The following is a 26,852-nucleotide window of genomic DNA, read 5'->3' on the forward strand; positions in this document are numbered from 1 at the left end:
ACATATTTTAAATGTACTTGTTTTAACGTTTCTTAGACATTATTAATCCAAGTCATTCATTTAGATATGGATCAGTAATAGAGAGGCTGCAAAACAGTGTATTTTAGCAAGGAAGGCTGAAAATTTTCTACATTTAATTTGCTGTTTTTCGTGCCTGAGTGTTGTGGTAGTCTTCAGCTTCACAATAATATTGAACATATGGGAGAAAGGAACATACTGTTCACTGTCAAACTCCTTGATTACAGAAAGATTCATTTTGGTTGTGCCTCTTCAATTATCACAAGCGTGAGATTGAAACGGGAATAACAATACTGCTTGTATAACATATTGATACTGAAAAAACATAACCAAGATTCCATCACTGAGATGGCAGGGTTAGGGTTCCTTGTTCTTTAAAGAACTTAGTTTTGAGTTTTGCATTTAATCTATTCTGTGAACAGCTTTTTTTTATTTCTTGATGAGAATGTCTGTTTGTGACAGACCTCAGCTAGACTCCCAGAAAACTTGGATGCAGTTTGTCAGATATTAGGTGTCCTGGTTCCCTGAGGTATTTTAGCAAGGATTAAACCAATTTCCTGCAAAACTTGATATGGTACCCTTTTTTTTAACTAGAATTTTCAGTACCGTAAAGTTCTTCTATAAAACATATGTGCAAAGATGGCATTTAGACAATGCTGTTTTAATTTGAAAACAAGTAAACAAAAGTCCCTAGCACAGAGCTGATACTTGTTTCCCTCATCAGGAGGTTGAAATCTTCTGGGCAGTGCTGTGAAACGTCTGTGCCACTTGGGCAAATGGAAGCTGATGAAATTTAATGTGGTCAGGACTAGTGCTAAAGATATACTTAAGTCTTCATTTTACTGATGAGTTTAGGAAGCCTTTGCTGCCCCAAAATTCGGAACCTTTGGGGTTGCATTCTGCCGGTGGAGCCTCTTTTATTACTTCAACGTTCTGCACATGTCTTCTAAGCATGTTCTCTTCTAGCATTTCTGTTTTCACCTCTGTCCCAGTTGCTTCTGTGTCCCCAGTTTATGCCACCATGTGCTACTCTTCCATGCACCATGGTCTTCTGCATTGTCAGACTTCTTATCTTGCCTTGCCTGGCCCAGGCAGCCATTTCTGTGCTTCAGTAGTAACTGCAGGCACCTGGGTTCCTGTGCTTGGTGATAACTGTCTCTGAAATTTCCAAGAAATTCTTATTTCCTGGAAATAACCCAATTGCATTGCTGGATGTCTGTGTGTGTGATGTCAGTAACAGAGAATGGCAGTTGCAGTTGTGATGAAACTCTGGTACCAAATCCACCAAGCTTTTGCTGCTATTCAGGGAAAACAAATGGTTTCCCTACCACTTTAGAGGACAACAGGTCGAAGACTTAGTACTTCCATTGCTTCCTGGTATTCCTATGGTGTGGATGCTGGTTGGCTGGAAACAAACCTTACAAAAACTGGCTTTTTGTAGTGGAACTTGTTCTCTTGGACAGTGTAAGATGTGAGTGTGGCTATGGGTTGGAGAACTGCAAGAATAATTTTTAGGTATCTTCTTCAGAGATGCAGAAAGGAATTAGAGTAACCTGAATTTCAGAAGTCATATAATTAAAAATTGTGATGAGAATTGCATTTTCTATATTTTCTTTTGTAAGTCCAAGTATTTTCATTTGAAGCAGCAAAATGAAGTTGCTGAAGTTTTGTGCCATTTTGTTCAGGGTCCAAGAAGGAAATTGTTTTCTTACATAATGAAAAAATATTTAGTTGTTCTTTATCTCTAATTATTCACTATAAGTCACTTGTGTGTGAAACTTTGGTAATTGTCTTTTCTGAACATTTCACCACAGTTTCTCTCTTCTTGTGTAATTTGCCTTGGTTGTATTTAGTGTTTACTACTGTCTTTTTCATGATGCGCATGTTTTCAGAGTGACACTTCAAGTTACTTTTTTACTAGAAATTATGAGAAGACTATTATTGCCAAACCTTCAAGCTGGACTGCTTAACAAGTATAAACCAGGTGGATAAAGACCTCTAATGTTTTTTGTCATTGATCACTGAATATTTATTGTTACGTTGTAACTTTTCAAAGTTGCACACATGGGTGACTATTTTTTTAATATTGCATTTTAGTAATAAATATCTTTTCTTGCAGATAAAATCCAGAACTTGAAAGCAGATAATGAGAACAGTCATTTCATCTATGACAATGCTGAAGACAGTAATAAAACCAATGCTGAGACTACAGACACTTCTGGATGCAACACTGAAGCCAAGGGCTTGCCTGATTCTTGGGACTCCCGCGTGGGAAAAACAGCAGACTCTTCCTCTGAAACATCTCAGACGAAGGGGCCACTAAGAACTCACTTGTATGAATGGGAGGATGAAACTGAAGACATCAGAACTGGAGAGTATATATTAGCTTTTGACAATGAACATCTCTCAGAGGTGAAGAGCAAGGATGAGGAGTGTGATAAAGAAGATAGTGAAAATCCAAAGGAAGCCATTAGTGAAGAACTTGTGCAAACTATTCCTAGGCCAAGCAACTGTAGGACATATTGTCGATCCAACAAAGCAAAACTGCAGGGGGCAACAAATTTTGACAAGCTAATGGATGGCACTAGTCAGTCTTTATCCAAAGCAAACAATGAGTCAAATAATGATGGTCTGAACCCAGGAAAAAAAGTTTCTTTAAGTAGTGGGACCAGTTTTCGAGGGACGGTTGGACGGACTAGAGACTACACAGTTCTGCATCCATCTTGCTTGTCAGTTTGTAATGTCACCATCCAGGACACCATGGAGCGCATGGATGAATTCACTACAGCAGCCCCTACTGATCTGGGTGAAGCTGGGCGCTTAAGGAAAAAAGCAGACATTGCTACCACAAAAACTACAACCAGGTTCCGACCGAGCAATACCAAATCCAAAAAGGATGTCAAATTAGAATTTTTTGGGTTTGATGATCAAGATGAGGGAGGGGGAGATGAAGGCGCCTCTAGAAGTTCTGGGAGTTCCAATTACAAAATCAAGTACTTTGGGTTTGATGATTTAAGTGAAAGCGAGGATGAAGATGAAGAGTGGCAGGTAGCAGAAAGGAAGGCCAACAAAAAACGAAGTAGAACTGTACCGTCTGCTTCACTACAGTCAACCTCTGATGGCAATGAAAACTGTTCCCAGGATAGCCAGCTCAATACTAATGCAGGTCAGTAGAACTCTTCTGGAAAACATAGTTTCATTTAATTTTAATTGACTTGAATATTTTGTTCTTTTTGCAGTGTACCTAGGAATTTGTCAAACAATACCACTGGTTTGGAAATCTAACAGTTAAATTCACTGGAGATCTAGCAATTAAACTCACTTTTCCTGTGGTCCTGTCTGGTGTTTCATATCTCTCTTGAAGTATGCTTTATACTCCTTGATCTCTTGGGAGGGTTTTTTTTCATTTTGAACAGAAGATTCATACCTTTTTGATGTGTTGAACATACAGTATCTATGCCTGGAAGGCAGGTATCCTCCTCCAGAGCCTGCAGATCAACCCACAATTATGGAGCTGAGTGCAGGCATTTAAGTAGCTCGTAAGAGAAGGGAAATACCTTTTTCTGCTTTTGAATGTGTTGTCAGTTTGGACCTCTCTCAAATTCCATCTTATCTGAGGATGCATGACTCAAGGGAGAGGCTGTGGGGACCCATGGAGTGCCAGTCAGATAACTGGCTTTAGATGCCTCTGCATATTTGTGTGTTCCTGCTCTTGTTTTCAGCTTTTAGCTCCCTCCATCTTCTATACAAGCTGGGAAGGGGTGTGTGTACTCACATACATATGAGCAAAACTGTACATGGGGCAGTTGCTGAACAGGTTCTGGTGTTTAAGATTCTTTGAGAAATTGGACTTACTTGGTCGTTGGTTGGATCCTGCCTAGTGACTTAGATCAAGGGTGAGGTGTATTAGTAAAAAACAAAAGGAATAACTTTAATGGAAGGTTGCTTTAACTCTTTTGTTTTGAAGAATTCTAACACCAGGGAATCACTTGTGTTGGAATAAATATTTCAAAACACTGCTGCTGTTCTATGGATTGTTTTGGTCCTCCATTTTGAAGCATGAAGCATGAGAAGTTTTATCTACTCACTGAAGTTGTTACATTTTTAAGACTTTGCCAAGATGTATTTCATTGTGATAGGGAGAGAGGGTCTCAATCTAGCTTTGCAAATGTTGGAGAAGCTATATTTTTTTCCCCCTACAAATAGCTTCGGCTAATGTAATCCAGAAATAAAATTTCAGAGGAAAATATGTTCATTTCTCTGTTCTAATTATAGCTGTTTCTAAAACCAGAATTTTCTGTAAGCCTTTTAATCAAAAGTAAATGTCACTGCTAGGGCTTTTTTCGTGGATTTGAAAGGAACAAATGCATACTGATGTTGTATGAGAAGATTTTGTTTTCAAACAAAAAAAGACTATGATTTGTTTTCATATAATTTACTTATGATGAGACTCTTGGGTTCCAGCCTCCTTGGAAAATGGGTTTATTTTACAGGGCTGCTTAAGTAGTACTCTTAGTCCCTGTCTCTAATGAGTCTTTGTTCAGCCATTTATTCCAAAGGAAAAATTTGCTGGTACAGTTAATGCAGCTGAGATGCTGACCCATCAAGTAGTCCTTTCAGCTGCTGTCCTCAGGAGTCTCAAAATATCTACACTTTGCATTTGGCACTGCATTCACCAAGCAGGCCTTTATATTCTGAGCTATGACAGAGTGTTTTTCTGAAATATTTTCCTAAGAGATTTTCATGGCACAGGGAGATGTAAATTCATGTTTTGTTAGTTCTTAATGCACTTCTCCACTTCAGCTAAGAGCTACCTCTCAGTGCCTCTGCTGAGAGACACTTCCCCTTTATTTTGCATCTCCTTTGCTCATTTGATTCCTGTTAGCGCTGCTGTAGGCAGGTGAGATTTGACTTGCAGTTTTTCTTCTGAAATTTGAAAGGGTGATGTCCTGTAGTACAGATTATGAAAATAGGGAGTCTGATGCTGCCCTAAAGTGTATGGAACTCCTTGCTAAAGTTTGTGCTATCTTCTCTCAGACTTTTGCAAGTTTTGAGCATCATGATCACCAGAACAATCATATTAAGGTCCTTAAATACAGTGTTCTGAGCCAGAGAATTGATCACAAAATTCTGGATCTAAGCCTGAAGTTCCAGTAAAATGTGACAATGATCTGAGGTATTGTCTTTACATGCTGGAGAAGTGTGATGTCTGTATCCATGAAAAATGCCAGCATTGACTTTTAGCCTGAGAAAAAGCTATCAGAATATCTTGCACAATAAAACTCCATCCTGAAATGATGAACAGTACTGAAAGGTGCTAATACTACCTGAGTTCTCTATGTGCTGCTCTTTTTTTTGTATTAATGAATAAATCCACAGATAAAAATTCAGTGTTCCTGTTCCAGGTTGACAGGTGAGATGCCAGACTGCGTCTCTGAATTTCAGCCCTGGAAATTCCCAAGACTGATTTTGGAGTTCTGTGCATAAAGAATGTTACATGGCATAATCAGTTTTTCAAGCAACTTAATGCCTTTGATGCTTTCTGTTACAGCCTTACTTTGCCATAATACTGATTTGGTTACTTGCCATAATCTAGGTATAATTTTGTGAAACATATTTTAGAATCTTAATTTAAAACATCTAAAAAAAATTTTGTTATGGAACATTATAAAGACTATTCCTTCCAGTCTAGTAGTTCACAGAAGGAAAGTTTAACATACATATTTAAATGTTTCTACAAATGAAGTTTAAGAAAGAGCAAAGACTACAATACTTACAAGACTAACAATATTTTTAGTGCAGGAAAAATTGCAAAACAGAAATTCAATTTTGGTTAGACTGTGTTTAACTGAAAGATATTTACTGTTGCTCACTTATATGGTAGTGTTTTCTGCTGAAGTGGTTAAAAACCACCAAAAAAACCCAAGCAAATAAAACTCCCAACTCTGAAAAAAATCTCCACCTTTTAAATTCATAGATGCTGTTACCACACTTCTCTTTTTAATGAAAATACTTCCTAACCTTTTTAGCCTTAGATTTTTGCTGAAGCGTTGAGTTCTAGTAAAAGTTTACTTTTTATTTTGCCATTGCAATCTAAAATTCTCTCCTATTACTCTGTGGCAGCCCAGTGAAGCAAAAGCCCCTTTGACTTGTGAGCCTCCCAGCTGGATTCTGCCACAATGTCAGGGGCTCAAAGTACTGGTGAGACTTTCCTGGATTTGAAACACTTACTTTTCTCATTTCAGTCACCACAGTACAGGATGACTCCAGTGAAGAGAAGCTTTTAATACTGGAAGAAAGTGACTGACTTGACTGTAGTAATCAATGTGGGATTTTTCGTGTTTCCAAGAGAAATCTGTATTGCAGCTTAGTCTTTTGCTTTGTAAATCAGTTCTAATAGCTAAACCTTTGTGTCATCTATTCATTTTTCCTTTGTGATCAAGATGAGATTCCTATAATCTTTTTAGATAATGTAGCTTTTGTATACCAGTATCTAGCATTCAGCCGAGTTCTGGTGAGCCAACTTGCACCATTTTTTTTTTTAAATTCCTTTACATCTCCTCAAAAACTGAATCACCTTCACTGGGTGACTATTTTAAGCCAGTTATAACTACATGAAAGGCAGAGTCCTGTTTGGACTTCAAAACGTTTTGCAGAATTAACATAAGACACTAAAACAAAGCTGTGTTGTTGTTCCCCAGTAAATTTACTGTGGTGGTTGCCTTAGTTGGTGTTTGAACATCTTTCCAATTCTAGCCAATACAGGCAAATTATCACAAAGATTTTAAATGCCTTGAAAATGGTTAGACAGAGGAGAAAAGGCCTTACATGCTCCTGTATTGAGAAGAACGTCAATATGACCAATTTCTCTGTGAGGGACAAAAAAACCCCCGAAAAACCATATAGGAGAGAGCCAGTGGAAAACAAGCTTTGGTACGGTTGCTGCCTACCAAACTACTTGTGTGTTTGCCTCACTCACTGTTAACAAAAGACTTCTCCCCCAAACTCTTATTTAGTTTAGACTTTAAAATCTGCTAAGATAAGGTATGCAGAGTGCTTTTAGGGTACCTAGAAGGCCTCCAAAAGCACTGCTCACATAAAAACATTCCAGGTAATCTAACTTAAAGCTAATAAGTGTTTGATGTGCTAGCAGCATTAGAAAATCCAGAATAATCCTATTGTAAGTAGGAGTTGAAATGTTTTTATCAAAAAGTTTTTATGAATTTAAAGCTACTTAATTTAAATGGGACAGTTAGAATCACATAGGAGTAGAATTCAAGCAAGGAAACTTAAAATGATGTTAAAATTGTGACTTAGTTGATCCACAGCACTGTTAATCATTATTGAAGGCAATGTCAGGGCCAAGTCTTGGCACAGGGCAGAGTTACTGTTCTCACCTGGTGGGTGAAACATTTTGTGTTTCTGGAGTGGCCTGCATGTTTGTAAGGGCTGTGGTCAAGTAAATTACTTTTTGGCTTTTAGTCTATAGTAGGAGGGTCCAGTTCTGTTGGTCTCACTTCAAGACTTGCATTCAGGGCCTGACTTCTCCAAAAGTATTTCAGGATTTATAAGGATGTATATAAAAGCAATTTGATTTTACTCCTTCAATTGGCTCCAGCAAGGACTAAGTTGTCTTTTACATAGATTTGGAAGTAGTTTTGCTTTATTTAATGAAAATTGGTCTGTAGTATTTTCCCTCAGTTACAATAATTTTATCACACATCTTTTAAAGTCAGTTTTTTTTTTCAGAGGGGCTGCTGATGCTGTGTTCTTAGGCTCTTGTGCTCACATGGGACAACCACACTGCAAACCGGTGGGATGGAATGTGAGAGGCTGGTTCCAGGAGGTGTCTTCCAGTAGGCATCCTGCCAGTCCTTGTGCTGCCAAGCCTGTTGAAATTTACTGCAATTTGGGAAACTTCGGAGCTTTATTTTAAGAATGCTTATATTCCTCAGACAAGTTTCATATCCTTGAGATTGCCATTAGAAATTTGGTTGCCTGATTTGCCTTTGCTTGCCTTCTTGCCCAGCTCGGCTGGCCCTGTGTACTTGGGATTATGGTAACCCATCCTACCTGCTTGTGTTTTGCAGTGCACTTTTCAAACAGCAGCAGCTTCTCAGGAATAGATTCATTTTCTAAACAGTTTATCAAATGCAACAGTGCTTCTTTGTGCCTGTCTTTATTTCCATCTTGAAATTTGTGGTAACTCCTGGTTTGTGCCAAGTGAACTCTTGTCCCTTGTCTCCAAAGGATAATGCTTCAAATAAAACAACACAAGTTCAAAAAAGGAAAAATGACAAAAATTAAATGTGATGAGTGAATTGTAGGTTTACAGTCCAAGATTAGGGACTGGAATTACTGGTGAGGCAAGTATCGAGTCTGTTGAAAAGCCATGTCAGCAGTTCCTTCTAGCTGACTCTTTCCTGAGCTGATGACCATATTTTTTCCTGCTTACAGTAGAATAAACAGATATAAACAGACTGCCTTCATAAGAAGTGAAGATCAATTCTTCAGTCCTGTAATTGTGGTGTGTTCTTCTAAATCTCTTAATCTTTCACTTTTGAAGAACCCAATCTACTGTTCTACTCATCTGCTGTTCAGACTTGTAGGAGTAAGTCAGCCATAAGAAAGCCCATGTAAAAGGGAACCTGGGATTTGCAGGACTATGGAGTGACAGGTAATAGCCTGAAGCTTACCCAGTGGGCAAGAGGTGCTGTGACAGTTGTGACTGTGGACCTTGCCATGCTCCTGTGTTACTGCAATCCAGTCGGTAAACCTGAGCTGCATCCAGGACTGTGCTTGGCATTAAAGCTGATTTTTCTGATGAAGATGGATTGTTCATTATGTAATTTCAGACGCTATACTGTGGATATATAATGTGGAATTGTATCAGATGCAAGAAATGCTCTAACATTTCAACAGCTTTTAAAATGTTTGTTTCATGTCTATGTTTACCTTTAACAGATCTGGAGTTTTCAGAGGATGCATCTGGTGTGCTTGAAGGCAATAAGAAATCCACAAATAAACAAGGTGATAAATCTAAGGAAAACACCAGGAAGATTTTTAGTGGGCCAAAGCGGGTGAGTAATAATGCTAAGACTAACACAAAGTTCTTATCTTAATGAACTCCTCAGTACTGATGTTTTTTCTTACATATGCAACAGAGCTTTTGTCGCAATTTATATCTGCACTTGAGATCATATGTAGGCTTTTAATATTATTCCTGAACAAGAAAAACAAAAACATTCAAGTGCACAATTTTTATATTTATTACTGAAAGTTTCATTTTTCAGCTTCACGTTACTGTCATGCAGAAGCAGACTTGTAACATAGATGCATTCCCTGGAGATGATTTTTGAAGCAAAGCATCAGTAAATGCTGTGTATTTTATATTGTGGTTTGGTGGTATTTTGGGAGGGATTCTTTTGGTCTCTTTTCTTTGCTCTCCCAAGAAATATCTATCATATGGTAGGATTGAATTTTCCTTAAAACTTCAGATTGGACATTTGTATTGTCTTTATAAGGATAAGTGCCCTTACAGCATTTAGTATAGTGAGACTTAGTCAGGAAAAAAAGTAACCTTCTATCCCACCCCAGTCTTCCCCAACTGTGCAGGATGAATTTGCCCTTTCATAGCATGGAAAGAGCTTTTTCATATTGTCAGTCTTAGGTGTGGTTTATCTTACCTGTCATTATAGGGTACTCAGTTGTATGCACAGTTTTTAAAAGCCTCAAACAGCAAAAATTGTGTTTAGCTACCAGGTTAAAGTTTGCAACAGGGGGATCCCTGTAATCTCCATTAAATGAAGCTTTTATGACCTGTATTTCCAGGACAGCCATTTCCAATGCTTAAGGCCTTTTCATGAGCTTTGTGCATAACTTGTTACTTGGTGACAACAGTCTGTGTCTCCCCATCGTTCCAACCCAGAACTGCTCCAGTAGGAGAAAGGGAAATCACCTTGTATTTCTGCTTTCCCTTTGAGTTCCATAGGTTTTGCAAGACCTGGCAGGTGCATGTTATTATAGCAGTCCTCTGCACTTGTTCAGAATGTGTTCATCCATCCAACAGTTCTAAGAATTTTTAAAATTTATTTTTCCTAAGAAGTTCTAATAATTTCTCATGAAGATACTTATTACTAGTGTTACATGATAGTTTCACTTGACATAATTTTTCAAGGTGCCTTTTTTTTTGGTCTTCCAGACCAGAAGATTTATTACCTCCCCAGTTGTGTTGATATATAATGATTTTTCATGTAAATATACAGATCTGTGGCTGGAGAAAGGATGACAAATTTGTTTCAGTTCTCAAAACATGCAAGGGAATATTTTCATGTGGGAGGATACATGACCAGTAGGTCCTGTCAGTTGTGATGCCCTTTGGAAAAGAAGTGTCACCTCACTTTGGACAGAATGGCTTTGACTTTGGACAGAATGGGAAGCTCTTGCCTGCAGTTTGAAGTCGGATAAGTGAGGAGGGTGTTTTCAGAACTGAAATAGTATATCTTGAAGATGAAAATTCCTTAGCTTCTGCTGATTAAATAATCGTTTTTTAAAATTCAGCTTCTTATCAGTGAACATGTTACAGCACAGTGAGAAACAGAAGTACAGGAAGTGTAAATTTAACTGTAACTTTTTTGGCTGTATTTTTTACCAGCATAAAACAGCTTTGGGTATTCTGGTAAATACAGAATTTTTTTTTCTTTAAAGTATTTATATGCTTCAAATATTCTATAATTGCATTTCATGTGTTTATTGTTCAATTTTTATCCTTTAAATCCCTGAGATTTTATGTGAAAATGGTTTTAATTAATTTTGAATGTATATATCATGAAATTATGGGGTGAGGGAAAGCCTTACAGCAATATCATACTATATAAGAGAATGGTTTCAACTCTAGAAAATTCCCAGTTAGGAATAAACTTAATTCAAGTGAGAAAGTTAAGAATGAAACAGTTTTTTTGACCCTGTAGTGATATGATGGACCTAGAAGTAGATGTTGCTGTAATTGAGATTCAGAACTTTAATGTTCTCTAATCATACGGCTGTTAGATGGAGTTACTAAAAAAGCTTGTAAAGCTTGTTCTGATGGTAATTAGAGATGCTATAATTATCTTGCTAAAATATAGATACAGACTCTTAATCTTAGTTGTGTCTTAAGGGAATTTTCATTCTGGGAATGAAAAGAACTAAAAGTATTAACCTGATCATAATGATCTAAAAAAAAAACAATCTCTGGAACTTCTTCACTGTCTAAGCACCATTTATTTTTTCATGTCAGAACTAGCATATACAGTATGAATTATTTTCTGCCAGGTGGTGATGTTGCAGGGGTGTGACACTGCATCAGACTGAGCTGCCAAGTAAACAGCTCTGTTACTCAGGAAGCAACAGGTGCTGTTGTTAAACTTCAGCAGATCCAGAAAGCGCAAGTATTTTCCCCAGTTTGTGTTCAGCAGATCTCTCACCCATGGTTGTGGTTTTGAAACCTGACCATTGTCTCCTAATGCTAAAGTCCAGTTGTTGAAACTGATGAAAAAAATACAGTTCTTGAGTGTGTGTACAATAAAATATTATCAACACCATTGACTTAGTGAGTAACAGTGTTTCTAAACGCTGCTTTTACCATGAGGACTGAAATCATTGCCTGGTTGCAGTAGCCACATTCCTTATGATAGGTAAGTAAAGTCTTAACCAGAGCCATGCATTTAAGTGAATTAAACCCCTTTATTCTGAGCCTGAGTTACAGGAGGAGTGTTACATTCCATAGCAACATAATTAAGTACTTACAGTACATAAATATTGGCATTACTTGAGTTGCAAATTATGGGTGTGAAGCATACATGAGTAACATCTGCAGAAGTTTGTTTGCAGCTGTTTACAATTTTAATTCAACTGGTTGGGTAACTCGTGCTCTAGCATGTAAGTTTGGGAAGTCTGGATACGCCCACCTGCTGGCCCCTTTGAGCTTAGTTCCCCTTCTACAGATGAAACTATTTCTCCATTAGCAGGCAAACCCAATAATGTAGACAAGAAAATTTTTGTTGCTATGGTCCAAAACTACTCAGACTTAAGACTTGAAAATGAGGAGCATAAAAATGATTTCCTGAGATTTCTTGCTCCTGCTGCTTTCACAACAGGTTTTAGCTAGAGTCAGCAAATGAAGACAAACAGGTTTTTGTAGGAATTCTCTGGAACGGTTTTGTGTGGTCTTATGCAAAGTACCTCTCTAAATAGGAACCTGAAAAAAAGACTGACTTAAAAGTGCAAGAAAAAGAGAACTAGCTTATCCCCAGTCTTAGTATTTTGATCTATCAGCCCTAGAAATTGATACTCAGTGTTTTGTGTCAGTTCAGAGTTTGTGTAGTCCAGCATGTGACTAGGGACCCCCAAGTCCTCTGAACAGCACATTTTCTGGGATGGCCCCTCTGCTCTTGAAATATATAATGAGTGAGCTGCAGCTCCATGCTGATCCTAGTTCTGCCTGTGGCCATAGGAAGCCAGCCTAGACATGGTGAATACCAATTACCTTTGAATATTTCAAGGTAAGAATTTAGATAGGGTTGCAAATCGTAGTTAAAAGGTATGAGAGCCTTTGAGCTCAAGGGGCCTTGGAGGGTGGGACAAACTATAATCTTTCTGTTACTGCTCTTCAGGGCTGCTGAGGGACATGGGAAGACTTAGGGAGCTACATGAAGGAGACAAAGGAGGTGCAACAGAACAAAAAGAACTCTCTCAAGCTGGCATGACTGGTAGCAGACTTAGTCTTATTTTCTCAAACTAGCGCGAAATTTCGATTAAATGAGTGTTGTATCAGGACTTTTTTCCTATGCTTTAGAGTAGATGAATTTTGGAAACAAGTCTTCAGAAATTAATTTCCTAGATGTTGATTTCTTTTGCGCTGAGTACATTTCATGAAGCTTCCATGCTACTATACAGTGCAATTTAAACACCCATAAAATACAAAAATCTTCTTGAGAGTATGAAATGTGCTTTTTATGATTGGTAAGATGAGGAAGAAGGTGCTCACTGGATGGTCAGTCTACAGTGGTGATTCATGGACCACTGATCAAATTAAAAACTAACCCGAATGTTAAATTATTGCTTAATGACTTCTGACTCCGGCTAAAATGGGTGTATTTCACTTAACTACTCACTTTTGAAATGCAAATTGAATGCTTATAAATTAAGTTAGTTTAATTTTTTTTCTTACTCTCTCCTGTTGCTATGCCAGGAGAATTTGTTAAGTTCACTTGTTGAAATCTTAGCTCTAGAAAACCTGTCAGGTTTGTAGCTGCGAGTACATCCCCACATGTACCCAGTGAATGGGAATACATCAGTGGGCTTTTGCTTCTTCCTCTTGTTGTGCATACATTGGATTATACAGGAAAAGGTATGGAAAAACCCCTTTGCCACTAACTTGATTATCGTGGTGTTTCCTTTGGGCCATTCAAATACCGGATCATGGATTTGTGTGCTGGTTTTGGCAGGAATAGAGTTAATTTTCTTCAGAGGAGCTATTTTGGGCTCTTTTGGGTTTGTGCTGAGAGCAGTATTGGTGGTACAAGGATGTTTTTGTTATTGCTGAGCTGGATTCATACAGAGCCAAGGCCTTTTCCGCTCCTTATCCCACCCCACCTGCCAGGAGGCTGGGGGTGCACAACGAGGTTTGGAGGGGACCCAGGCAGCACAGCTGATCCCAGTGACCTAAGGAATGTTCCATACCATATGACATTGTGCTCAGCAATATAAAAAGTTGGAGAAGAAGGAAGGGGGGACACATCTTTGGAGTGATGGCCTTTGTCTTCCCAAGTAGCTGTTGCACATGATGGACCCCTGCTTTCCTGGGAATGGCTGAACAACTGCATGCCCATAAGAAGTGGTGAATGAATTCTTTGTTCTGTTTTGCTTGCATTCATGGCTTTTGCTTTCCCTGTTAAACTGTCTTTATCTCAACCCTTGTGTTTTCTCACTTCCACCCTTTGGATTCTCTCCCTCACCCCACTGGGGGTAAGCGAGGAGCTGGGTGGGGCTTAGTTGCCGGCTGGGGTTAATTCACAGCATTCCTTTCTGGCAGCCAGCATGAGGCTCCAAGAGTTTGAGATTATGACAGATTTGGTTGACATGTGCTAGATCAAACTGATAGCAGTTTAGCTGATAATTGACAGGTGTCTGCCTGCCATGGGGCTCTCTTGCCTTACTGTGTGGCATGGCCTAGTGCTGGTTAGTGGCTGCTTTTGACTTTAACTGCTTGCTGTGCCTGGGAACATTTTGGTAACAGTACTTTACTAGTGAGACTGCTTGAAAGTTACTCCACTAATGTAGACTGCATTTGCCCTGAGATCTTCTTGGATTATGCATGCAAAAACAACCACCAAACAAACCCAACCCCAAACCAAATAGAGCCCCATCTACTATAAGGACTGGTTTTACCTGAAACAGGCAAAAAATACTGCCAGAGGCAGGTGGTTACTCTGCTTTTGCTCTCCCTTTCCTTGACCAGCTCACTCCTGTTGCCTTGCTCCTTCAATTTCCCAACATTGTGCATTGCTATAAAAATAACTCACTAAAAAGGAAACACTTAACAGAAATCTCAGTCCAGTTCACTGGGAGACTCTAAACTATTGTATCTACTCAGTTGAGGGAACCCAAGAAGAGAGATTAAGTCATCTTAACCTGGTTAAGTCAACATTGCAACTGAGAAATGCTCACTAAACACAGCGGCGTTAGCAGGATTACATGCAGCACTTTGATCAAGTGACATTAGTAGAGTTAGTCATGACAGTAGCGTCGAATACATGAATGAAAGCATTGCTGAATTCAGACATGGCTTAGCCAACAGACTGCTGCTGAACTTTGTATCCCAGAGAAAAACTTGAGCCAGTCATAACCCTGTAACTGTTAATTGCTTTTCATGTTTTAGTCAAGTTTTCAGAGTAACTTCTGTACCCAACAAAGTACAGAAATGTGTGAAAGATTTCCAAGTGTGGTCTTCGGACAGGTAAGTTGGAAGGACATGTTAAATCAACACCATGTGAAGAATACTTACTTCTAGTTACCAAATGCTGAACCAGGAGGAAATTTTCTACCATTTCTTCTGTGTGACTTCAGTCTGATCTGCAATTAGTGCTTAGTCTGTTATTTAAATGCATCTTTCTTGGCCTGTAGGAAGTTTCTTTCCATGAGGAGGTTAATTTCCTTGAGTTGCCATACTCCTGTTACAAGTTTAGGCACTGTCAGACACTGTCAATACTTACATGAACTTAATATAAAAAATTAAAACCTACATGTGAACCTATTTTCTAATAGGATTTGTTGTAATAGATTTTTTAAGGGTATAAAAGATGTTTTGCAGGTTGATGGAAGCTTTCTCCACTGGTGTTTCATGCTGACTGGAAGGAACTATAAATACCAGTTTGAAACAAATGCTGGATCTAAGTAAAGTAGAAGTTCAAGATGAAATGCTTATAGCTGGTCTTTGAAAGTGTTTTGAAATTGGAGAAGTAGGAACCCTTGCCCGGCTCTGGGCTGGCTGAGTAATCTTAGGGCTAATGTGACAATGACATGTGTGTGGGTGGGGACAGAAACTAGGCTGCACTGTGGTCTGTAGTTTTCCACTTAGCTTGTGTTATACTTTACAGTAGATGTTTATCAAAGGCACCCTGCAAGTAACACTTCTTTTTGCTGGCCTGCAAATGAATCAGCATTTCCCCAAATTAGATTTTTAAAGATTTTTCTTTTTTCTGTCATTTTTAAGCTTTAAAGTATGTGAAGATTAGCCTATCTTAAGTGCACAAACCTGTGTGGTTTTGCTTAATTACTTTCCCATAGCTTGTTTTAAATAAATAGTCCTGAAAAAGCAGCAGTGGAATCATAACTCAAAAGTTTTGCTATATTCCATACATATAATGGTTGGATCAGAGTAGACTGGCCAGGGCTCATTTAAGAAGAACTGCTTGTCTTCATCTTGCATAACCTTTAGCTCAAGAGTGTCCTACCCTAAGGATGAACAGTTGAAATTAAACATTTTTTTCAGCGATAATAAACTGCTGATAATTACGCACATTGAGCTGCTCTTTGCATCCTAATTTAGAAAGTCAAAATTACTTGTTTTTAAGAGGAAAGGTTATTACTTGGCAAATGCTGTTTTGATTCCATTGAGGAGTCAGGCTTAAGTTGGACAATTGAAATATTCTGTGACATCTCTGTCGTGTCTCAGTTCAGTGCTAAGCCCAGTCAGTCTGTCAGCAGGCTGACAAACGGTGCTGGGCAGAGCTGACAGCCTGCCTGCTGCTTCTGCTGTGTATTCCTTCCATTTGCTGGTTGATGCTTCTGGCAGATCACCTGCCCAGTCCTGAACTGAAGTGGGTTTTGTGGGGAATTTTTGTCCGAATACGTTTTGTTGGAATGGTAAACAAGAGCTGTTCTAAGTGCTAGCTAGTTATAAACAGCTTGTGTATGGTAAGCAACTTTTATATTGCTGGAATAAAAATAATTTTTTTTAAAAATCAAGTATGATAAAAAGTGAGAATAAATCTGTTTGTTAAATAGCTGATTTGTTAAAAACCAAAACCTCATATAGATACTATTATTTCACTTTACATTTGCAAAAACAAATTCTTCTATAAGCATATTTATTTAGAACTGGCTTCCAAGTGCTTACCATTTGGGGACTTTATTTTATTATTATTATTATTAATGTAAATAGACAGAAGCCAATGCTTAATGTTTAAGCTTGTAAGCAGGACACTAGTCAGTACTGGCAGGTATTTAGATTAGTCACCTAAAATGAAGAGTGAGATAGCTGCTGTAATTTTATCAAATTGAGTTGGGATTTAGCACCTCGAAGCCATCTCAGAGTGAAAGCAAATGCCAGGAGTTGGTCTCCTCACTTCAAGATAATCATTTGAAACTGATCAAAATTATTTTTTTCTCACTCCTTCCTATTGAACTGTAGTGAAGTGGGTGTCCTGGTAGATGCTAAGTGGAGATCCTTCCACCTGGCAAAACTGCTTCCTCATGTGTCCTCCAGCGCAGCTGTTATGTAGAGCTGCGGCAGCAACATTCTTCTTGGAAATGCTGTTGTTTCTAGGTGGTGTCAACAGTGATGTTACCCAGCTTTGTCTGGGAAGGGTAGGGATGCAAAGTGAACATAACAGGCTATGTCCTCATACAGACAACAGAAGCAAATGTAAAACAAGCAGGGAAATCTTTCTCCTCCTGTGCATACTTACGCTTCTTGGGAAGTAGAAAAATCACGTTGAATGGAAAATGTTTAATGTCACAGTGGAAACTTGGCATTTTCTACTTCCAGTTCCTACTGGTATTAGCTCCAAGGCAAGAAGCAAAGATGCATTAAAGTATCTTTGAAACTACATTCTCTCTTGCACCCTCACATTCCCTGCAAAAAACTTCTCACATTGGTTTTGTAGTTCTAGTAATTAACTCAATGTTTTAGTAATTTGGCAATGCAGGATAGCTGTGTAGGATAAATGTTACATTGCGCAAGGTCTCAGTCCTGTAGGAAGTTCTAAAATGGAAAAAATGTTCAAAGAGATTAAAATATACCAGTTTGATTTGCCAGTGGGAGCTTAATTTGTATGCAGATGAATATGCAAAATTGTCTTCCCAGCTCCTGTGTACTCCATGAGCATGGTTGGTTCACTCAGCTCTGTCTGACTTGATGTACTTTTGATAATTGCACAGTGCAACATGAGTATGTCTTGAGGGGCCAACTGTTGGTGTTGAGGGCCCAGTGTCCTTGTTTCACACATTTCAAAGGTTTTACTTTGAATTAGCTTTATTTTGACCTCATGTAGGCAATGCCTCATAACAGCTAGCATGAGGTAGTTGCTCCCTGGAGGGGCATCTGAAGTCTGAGGGGCATCCTCAGACTCAGTGATGCAAACCCCAGTCTTGTAACTGAGGACATCTGGGAGATTTATTTGGACAGTGTTTCACTGATCCAAATGGAAATGCTTCTGTGGGTGTATGCACGCCCCAGCCACATGACCTCTGGAATTGCATTGCAGATACAATTTGGTAAGGCTTTCCTGTTAGAAGATTGATACACTTTGGGTGGATTAGGATTAACGGGGGGAGGTGAGGGGGACACGTGTGGCTGTGTTTGCCTGTGGGTCTCTGCCTTTCGCAACCAAGAGAGCAGGAATTTTGTGTGAGCGATTTGTGCTTGGAAGTGTTTGAGCCAGGGTGTTCTGTGCAGGATTTTCTTTTCTCCAATGAAGCATTGAGTTTCCAGTATTGTGGTGGTATGTCTAAACTATTGTACCCTGTCCCTTTTAATTAGGCTTAACATAGGTTTCAGGCCAAATTAGTGACCATAACCATATGGCTTCTGTTTCTGAGCTGACCAGTTTTGAGTACACTCAGCATAAGCAGCACACAGAACATCAGTGGCTATTTTTGTTAATGAATCTCATTTAATCAAATTGTCCTGTTACTTAAGTTCTGTTTTCATGTTTCACTTAAGTGTTGGAGCCATCATCTTCTTTTGCCCTGTGGACCTCCTTTTGAGCTCCAAGGAAGAAAAAGCGTTTAGCAGTTCTTCTGAACTTTGATGCAAGAAAAGCTTCAGTGATGTTTTTTCCCCTGCTCATTGTGGTGTTTGCTGCTGATACTTTTTAGCCTCGTCTGCCTAACAGCTTGTAGTTGTTGGTCTATGTGTGTGTATAATGTGTTTTGTGTTTAAATGGAACAGCAACTCACAATTAGGTGATCCATGGTACCCAGAGGGGATTTATTTGCCCTAATCTGCTACTGTGATCCAAATAATGGAGATTCAGTTCAGATTTTGAGCGCTGGAGAAATGACTTGATGCTGGTTTTAAACTGCAGTTGGAAACTGCTGCCTTAGCTGGAGTCCAAATTAACTTTTCTTCTGTTCTATATGCATGGCTCAGCCTGTGCTGAATTGATACTCCATCTTCCTGTTTTGAAGCATGATTTCTTTTTCATTGCTCCAAGTGTTCATTCCTTTCCCTTTTCAAAAGAAACAGTCCATTATGAATATTTCTGTGCTGCATAACATGCTTGTTACCTTTTCCTGTTCAAAGTGAGACATGTAGGATAGGGTAGTACTCTTAATGATTATGAATACAGGGTGGTAAATCAGCTATTTTGTTTATTGGGGTATTTTTGGAACTTGTTTTGACAAGCATTTGGCATACAATGTTACTGAATGCACTTCAGATACAAATAATTCATTTATCAGGATATCTGTTAAAAATGTTCTTGGGTTTCCTTTTGCCATTGTCTTCTACCTTGGAAAGCATTCTTGCCTGCAAATAGATGCTTTTTCTCGTTTTGCTAGTATTTTCTGTGTGACTCATGTCCCTGGCTCTTATTTTCTTGTATTCTTACATCTACAAATGGCAGGCAGTGCTGCATCAGAATGTGCAGAGTGCCAGCTCTTGAAAATTTCAGCTTGGAGGCTTTCAGGGATGGGAGGCTAAGCATGACCCATGGTTGATGCCGTTTGGAGATGATCTTATAAAAGTGACAGCTCTGTGCATTTTGTAAAATCCCTGGCGTTAGTTCTGGTTTTGTATCTCCACTCACACCCCTAGAACCACACGCAGAGTCCCACAGTACCATATGCCTTATACCCTCCCTGGAATATTTGCAGTCTTTCAGACATGTATCTCTGGGTAAGCAGCTGTCAGTTCTAGATGTACAAAAAAAGGAAACTCCTCTGCTCTTCAGCAGAAGCTCTTACAGCTGATTAATATTGCAGAACTTATTTGCCTTAAGAGCACAGAATTCAAAGGTGCTATGTACTTCCACTTGAATCTATTGTAAGTTCATCTTGAGAGAAAGAATTATTATAGAAAAGTCTGCATTATTTGAATACTTGCAAGGTTTTCTTGTCTTTAAGAGAAAGTCAGTTTCTTAAATTATTGCTGCTTAAATATCAGTGTTGCTTGTTCAGGGAAGCTTGTTATCACAAGCATTTGAATTGTCTTAAAAAAAAAAAACCACCCCAAAACCAAACAAACCAACCTCTTTGCTTTTGTGATCAAGCCCTTCTGAAAAGTCTTTCTTCACTAGCATTCATTTGATCTTTGATACTTTTCCTGGCTTCAGTTCTGTCACACAGTAATCCAGAGCAAGTCCACACAGTGCTTACTGGTTGATCAGTATTGGCTCAGTTTCTTTGCCGTTGTTTAGGAAATCCATCTTAATTCTGTGTTGCAAGGGAAAATGGGAAGGTTGCTGTGAGAGCTGGTTGGAAAGGAGGGATGTATTTGCCGTGTCAAAGTTCATGTGAGTTCTAAGAGAGGCTCCAAAGTCCCTGCATAATGTTGGAACTGATTAGAACGTATTTCTTTGGAAAGCAGTGTTGGATTTTTGCAAGTGTATTTGGTGGATCAGCTGTGTGCAGGCAGTGTGACTGACCAGATAGCAAACAGTAGGGTGTTAAAGGAAATATTACTGGGAAGGCATGGAATCACAGGCAAATCACTTTTTTAGAGAATTTCTGATCTAGTAGTGGAAGATGCTACAAGGAATGGTGGCTAAAACTAACCTAAATAGGTATTTGAGGTTTTTAAGTCTTACTCTTTCCAGCTACACTTCAGGCTCTCTTACGGGAGACCTATTCAATGAAGATGTCCTCCTTTCTCAGAACAGGCATTTATTGGTGGCATTACTTGTTTTCTTATGTAAAATGTAGCCTTTTTTCTCTATTGCACTAGTAATGCTTAAGTTGTAAAGTGCCATGTCACAAAACACTTTGGGATGCCCTAGCTTTTGATTTAGTGAGGGATTAAGGGAAACCGGGGAAGAAAAGCCCCTTTCTGACTGTTAAATGAAAAGCATGCCATCTTTGGAAGCCTGTGAGCCCTGAGTATTTAGATGGAATTTGTTTTTATCTGTTTGCCCTGTTGAACTCTTTCCTACGCATCAGCTGTTGCTCTCTGCTGAGGAAAACACAGTAATGCTGTGTGGAGCTTTTGGTTGCACTGACACAGCTGTTTGTGTGCTTTGTTCTAACTCCATTCCCAACACTGAATGTGCTTCCTGTGGGCTGGGCCTCCTTGCTGTTTGTGTGTGTGCAGCAGAGGTGTGGAATTTGGAAAACCCAAACTAGTCTGTGATTCTGTGATATCCTGCACCATACAGGTTACTTGACAGAGTGTGTTATTTCCTTGAATTATCCTGTACACCAGGATAGGGCACCCAGAAATTTATACCCTCTCTTCCCAATCTTAAATATGTGCTGAGATGAAGCGCGGAGTAATTGTGAGCAATTGAAGAAACAAAAACACTCAGTGGTTCATTTCCATTGGAGATATTTGTGGAACGTCTATCTTTCTTGATTAAAAAAAAAAAAAAATAGTAAGTTGTCCTTCCTTTGTACATTGCAGACCCAAAGTCACATTCCAGGTAAATAGTTGCTGCTCTGAGATGTATAGGAGAAAAGAGAGTTAACATCTGAACCATTTTTTCACCAGTTAACCATTTTCAAATAGGGATCCGTATGACACTTTTCGTATTTGTGGGCCCAGATGTCCCCTTGTAACTGTGGTACCTGAACATGAAACTGTTTTCTCAGTTTAACTTTTTGAGCGGAACAGATACTGTCTAAAAGAGCTTCTTTGCAAAAACTGATGAAACTTAAGATAATACCTCCTGTGTACATATTGATGAATGGTACATGAGCCCTGCTTTAAGAACATAATTTAACAATCCAAGTTTCTCATAACCACATCAAAGCACACTCTGGGAGGGAAAGAAGCTTTTCCCTTGTCTGCAGATTGGAATAGTATAGTGCTTCTGGGCTCTGAAAACTCAAAGCTGAGGCTTTCATTCTGCTAATATTCCTTGGAACTTTGTTAGCTAGGGCTTTCTCTTAGCAAGAATGGAAGGATGCAACACAGTAGAGTTTTACTCTGCAGTAGTACAGAAACCCTTGACTTGGAAATTTGGCTTTTTAGCTTTTGACATGGCAGAACGTTGTTGCGCTTTGTGGAATGGTGCTCAGTCCCTGGCTAATGCTAAAGCTTGCCACATGTAGCTTTTCTGTGGGTTGTACTTGAGCTGTATTTGGGTTTAATCATTGAGATATTACATTTTGACAGAAAATGTTTATCTGAAAGTATTTTTTCACATTTAAAACGCTATGTAAGTGCTGTGAGAAAGCAGGTACTTAGAGCTTAGTCGCTACATGGCGTGGTGGGAAATTGTGAATATTGTAATGCTGTATTAGTCTAAAATAGTATTATGGAAGTAGATTGGTAAACTCCAGTGCTAGAAATAGAATTCTGTCTTTGCTTTCTCTGAGGAGTATGTTATGTTTCCCAAAAATTCAAGGACAGTAAATTTTGATGCATTTTGATTTGCCTTGACACATTTTCAAGCAGCACAAAAAAAGACTTCTTAATTTATTAATATGGATTAAGGCATTTCATTTGAGTGTTTTTATTCCTCCTAGCATCAAAGTCTGTATCACTTCTGCATTTTGATTCTAACCTAGTCACATTTCTACTGACATGGTGTTTGCTAACATGTTTTTTTCCCCCAGAGTTGTCAGTTTTTGTCTGTAGGAAGGTTGCAGACCTTTTGCCTTTGAATAAATTTAAGAGATGGAACACTGAAAAACTCTTTAAATACATACATGTCATGTCTTTTGCCACTTGGGTGGGTCTGTGTGTCTGTAAAACCATCAGATACGTTTGATGATTTTCCAATACATGTGATACTGAGAGCTTGTGTTGCTGGGAATACAGCAGGGAAAATGAGGCTCATTTTCCTTGTTTGGCTACAGCATTGCTGTAGTAATTTTTTAAGTGTATAGTGACTACTTAAAAAATAACTTTGTTTTTTTATATTTTAGTCTCCCACAAAAGCTGTGTATAATGCTAGACACTGGAACCAGCCAGAATCTGAGGCTCTGCCAGCACCACCAGCTTTGAAAACTCCCAGTGTCCCAGTAAGTAGACTGTTGGTTTTTTCTCAAGTTTGCTAAATCTCATTTCAAGAATCGCTGATTTCTTTTTTTCTTTCTCTTTTCTTTTTTTTTTTTTAAACCTGAGTTCTTGCTAGCTGGTAATGTCACAGTAATTCAGAATGAAGTTCCCTTTGTGATGTGAGCCATTGCAATTTGAGAGAAAAGAAATTGTTGATGGAAATACTATAGAATAGGATCTTTCATATCACTTCAATGTAGAGTTACAAAAAAAATACTTCAAGTTATGTTCCCTAATCTACTGAAGTTAAGCTTGCTAATAATGGACTCCATTTTGTCTCCAAAGAGAACTCCCAGGATTAACTTGCTAATGACCACAGAAGTTGGCAAATTGCACATGAAAAAGGAAAAACTTGAAAAGAGCTGTTTCATTTATTTTTTCTTTCTAATGGCGTAATGCTGATTGCTGACTTTAGTCTTTAGATACCATGAAAGAAACACCATTTTCTGTGTACAGTCAGAAATGCTGACACCAACATAGTGGATGTAGGCATATCTATGAAAAATAGACCAGGGTGAAAGCAGTTCTTGAAGTTGCTTGTTCAAAAGTCAGTAGTTGTTTTGAGACTCAGAGTTATTGCTTTTTAACTTTTTTGAGATTCTGAGAATCCAGTGTCTTTGGCTTGTATTTGTAGAAGTTCTTGCTGGTTATACTAAGAGAGCATTGTACATTGTCAATAAATGTAATTTCATTTGGTGCCTTGCTGATAGTACTTGCCTGAGAGCAGAAAATCATAAACTAGATATTTTTGTAGTGATAAGTCTTCAGCTTTTGTTGTTGTCACCAGTTTGTGGTTGTTTATTTTTTGTTTGTTTCATTCTTTTGGGATTTTTTTTTTCTTCTTGTTTTTGTCAGTTTTGTTTTTTTGTTGTTTGGGGTTGGGTTTGAATTTTGGGAGTTTTTTTGTGGTTGGGTTTTTGGTGGGGTTTTGGGGTTTTTTTGGGTTTTGGGCTTTTTTTTTTTTTTTTTTTTTTTTTTATTCTACCTCTGTGCTGTTCTGGTACTTCTTTGATTTCTGGTTGTTTTTGGTTGCCTCCTCACAGTATTCTGAACAGCCTTCTTTGGATGTTAACTGCACTGCCTGGAAAATGCAGATAACTGATTTGGAAATAACCATTTCCACTAGAGTTTGAGGAGAGAGCAGAAATTTCAGCCCTGGGTTTTTCCTAAACCCTTTTCTCAATTTAAATAATGTACCTTTGAACTGAAGCTTTTGTTGCTTACTGAATCTACTGGTACTGATTTTTGTGAAGTACTCTGATAGCTGACTTAAAGGCAGATTTTGTCTGAGTCTTGTCAGACAGACTTTGAATATGGCTCTTTCAAGCTAGAAAAATGTCTGGATCATTCATTCAGACAGTCACTTTTGTCTTCTGTCAGACTCCCACTTTGTATCTGGAACCATCAGAGTATTAATTCAGAAATGTGGTACAGGTTTGGGTGAACAAACCACTGAGGGGAATGTTATGATGTACATCAGAAGTTACTTCAGATGTTTTTTTTTAACCTTGATTTGCATATGTGTATGACTTAAAAGTTACAAGGTAAATGAGCCTTCATCTGATTGGTCAGTGGTAGTTCCTGCACATATGATCCTGCCTCTTTAATTTCTGTAGAGATTTGTCACCTAAACGTTGGGAGGAATCTGTCTCAGGTTTATGGTGAGAAACTCACAGCATGCAAACTGCTTATGCCAAGTACTCTCTTAGGGCCTCTCCAAGCTCCCTTGAGTTTGCTTTGAAGGGGCAGCCATTAACCAAGACTTGGATGAGATCCTTCAGTGGCTCCTGTGTTCACAGACTGATAAGATCAGTCCTCTAGTATGTGCTCCAAACCGGTTTTTCAGGGTGGTTTATTACCATTTTGCCACTGGTGCTTAAATGAGTGAATACTGAAATGCCACACATGATAGAGGCAGAATGTAAAGAATGCCTCAGTAATATAGCAGCTGCTTTTGGCTTTTATTTTGACTGTCAATGTACAGTGCACAAGAAGGCTTTCTCTCCAGCTATCCCCTGCAGTAACAATTCATGCATCTTCTATGCCTGCATCGTAATTCCATTTCCTCAGTCATGCTTATAAAATATTCTAATTTTTCTGTGTAAGGAAGCTAAGTACATGATGTTACTGAGAGACTGAGGGTGAGTAAAAGCCCACTGGCATTGGCACTTGTACATTTAGAATTTGGCATTTGGAGTTTTTTTCTGTATGCCTTTTTAGCTGTGATTTGTCTTCATATCTGAATTTGTGCCAAAGAAGTAATCTGAAGATAAGCTGCCACTTTAGCTTGTAGTAGCCTCAAACTAATAGAGCAAAGTAGGTTGAGGAGAAACCTGTAATACTTGCCTGAGTTGTCTGGAAACCCGTCAGTAGTTATTCTAGACCTAACATCAAGTTCTCTACTCCCTGTAGAACAGGTTTTGCTGTATTCTGTGCTGTGGTGTGATGTTCCTAAAATATTTAACAGCACAAATAGGGATAAGAGAATCCTGAGAGTGTGCTCTGCCTGTTTGAGGTCTGCTCCATGCCTCTCATTGCTCTGTGTGGCATTTGTTGTGGTGCTGCAAAATGTATATTGGTAGTGTTCTATCTGCAGGACAGACCCAGTTTGGAGTGTGAGGTTGGACAGGAGTGCAGTGTCCCCTGGCAGGCAGGGACAGAGCAGCTGGTGCAGAGCTCTGCAGGCCAGAATGGGCTGAGGCAGGAATGGCTCAATGGCTGAATAGCCAGACCAGGGTACTTGCTGAGGGTTCCACAGAGCAGCCAGCTTGGTTATTCCTGGAAGCTCCAGTGCAGAGGGGTAAGAGACTTCAAAGAGCACCAAATAACTGTTTATAAACACTGAATTTGGTTGGTTTACTTACCCTAGTGCTTAAGGAACCAATATAAAAGACATCTACTGGTTTTAGTTTCAGAATTCTCCTGGAGCTTTCCTGATATTTAGAAATGGGTTTTTTTGTCTTTAAGAGTAGACAGATTGTCACACAGCTTCGGTACATCTTGGTAGTGCAAGGCAAGGACTAAGTAGTCCCAAAATGTGAGTTTGACAATTGCACACCTGTACTGTTTCCTGATGTATTTAGTGTATGTTTTCATGCTCAAAACATCTGCCCATTTTAGCACTTTCTTATTAATAGGTAAGGCTATCTTCAAAGGAGGCAATTCATAAAGATGATGGAGTTTTTAAGGCTCCTGCACCACCTCCCAAAGTGATAAAAACTGTGACAATACCTACTCAGCCCTATCAAGAGATAGTAACTGCATTGAAATGTAGGAAAGAAGACAAAGAAGTAAGTATTCTTAACAAATTTTTAAGATAAAGAATTACTAGTAATCCTAACTACTGAAGGAACAGCATCAAAGTGAAATTTGGCTTTCCTATTAAAATAACATTTTTATCTAAATAGTTGAATGGCCTTTATTAACATCTTAATGTTTCCTTGCACTTTAAACTGAGTAGATTTTTAAACTATACTTGTTAAGTTTATGATCAATCTCTAGAGCAACTTACTTAGGTCAAAATATTTGTCTTTTCCAGTTATACACTGTTGTTCAGCATGTAAAGCACTTCAATGATGTAGTGGAATTTGGTGAAAATCAAGAGTTCACAGATGATATTGAGTACTTGCTAAGTGGATTGAAGAGCAATCAGCCCCTAAACACACGTTGCCTTAGGTAAGACATCTTTATATAAAACACTGAACCTATATTTAAGAGATACAGAATTAAATATGCATCAGAGAAGTGACCATGCTTTAGAATGTCATTGACATTTACCTGGCGCTTCTGCCATGAAGAATAAAATTTGAAAATAATAATTAAGATGGTATCTTGTGAATAATCAAAAGCA

At 38.6% G+C, this 26,852-nt stretch overlaps 1 protein-coding gene across 4 annotated transcripts in view; it reads left to right on the top strand.

The window, feature by feature from the left end:
• Positions 1–26,852, top strand: part of WAPL (WAPL cohesin release factor) — a 136,441-nt gene that overhangs the window by 86,253 nt on the left and 23,336 nt on the right. For 3 of the 4 annotated variants that reach the window (XM_085064162.1, XM_085064161.1, XM_085064163.1), the window contains 5 exons: positions 2,138–3,184; positions 8,983–9,098; positions 22,870–22,965; positions 26,140–26,292; positions 26,541–26,677. In XM_085064162.1, the coding sequence (XP_084920288.1) occupies positions 2,138–3,184; positions 8,983–9,098; positions 22,870–22,965; positions 26,140–26,292; positions 26,541–26,677 (1,549 nt within the window). The remainder of the gene's footprint in view (positions 1–2,137; positions 3,185–8,982; positions 9,099–22,869; positions 22,966–26,139; positions 26,293–26,540; positions 26,678–26,852) is intronic. The other variant, XM_085064164.1, reaches the window with a different exon arrangement.

The sequence above is a fragment of the Lichenostomus cassidix genome, chromosome 6 (assembly GCF_008360975.1).
Source record: "Lichenostomus cassidix isolate B80296 chromosome 6, HeHo_3.0, whole genome shotgun sequence".
NCBI classification, from domain to species: domain Eukaryota; kingdom Metazoa; phylum Chordata; class Aves; order Passeriformes; family Meliphagidae; genus Lichenostomus; species Lichenostomus cassidix.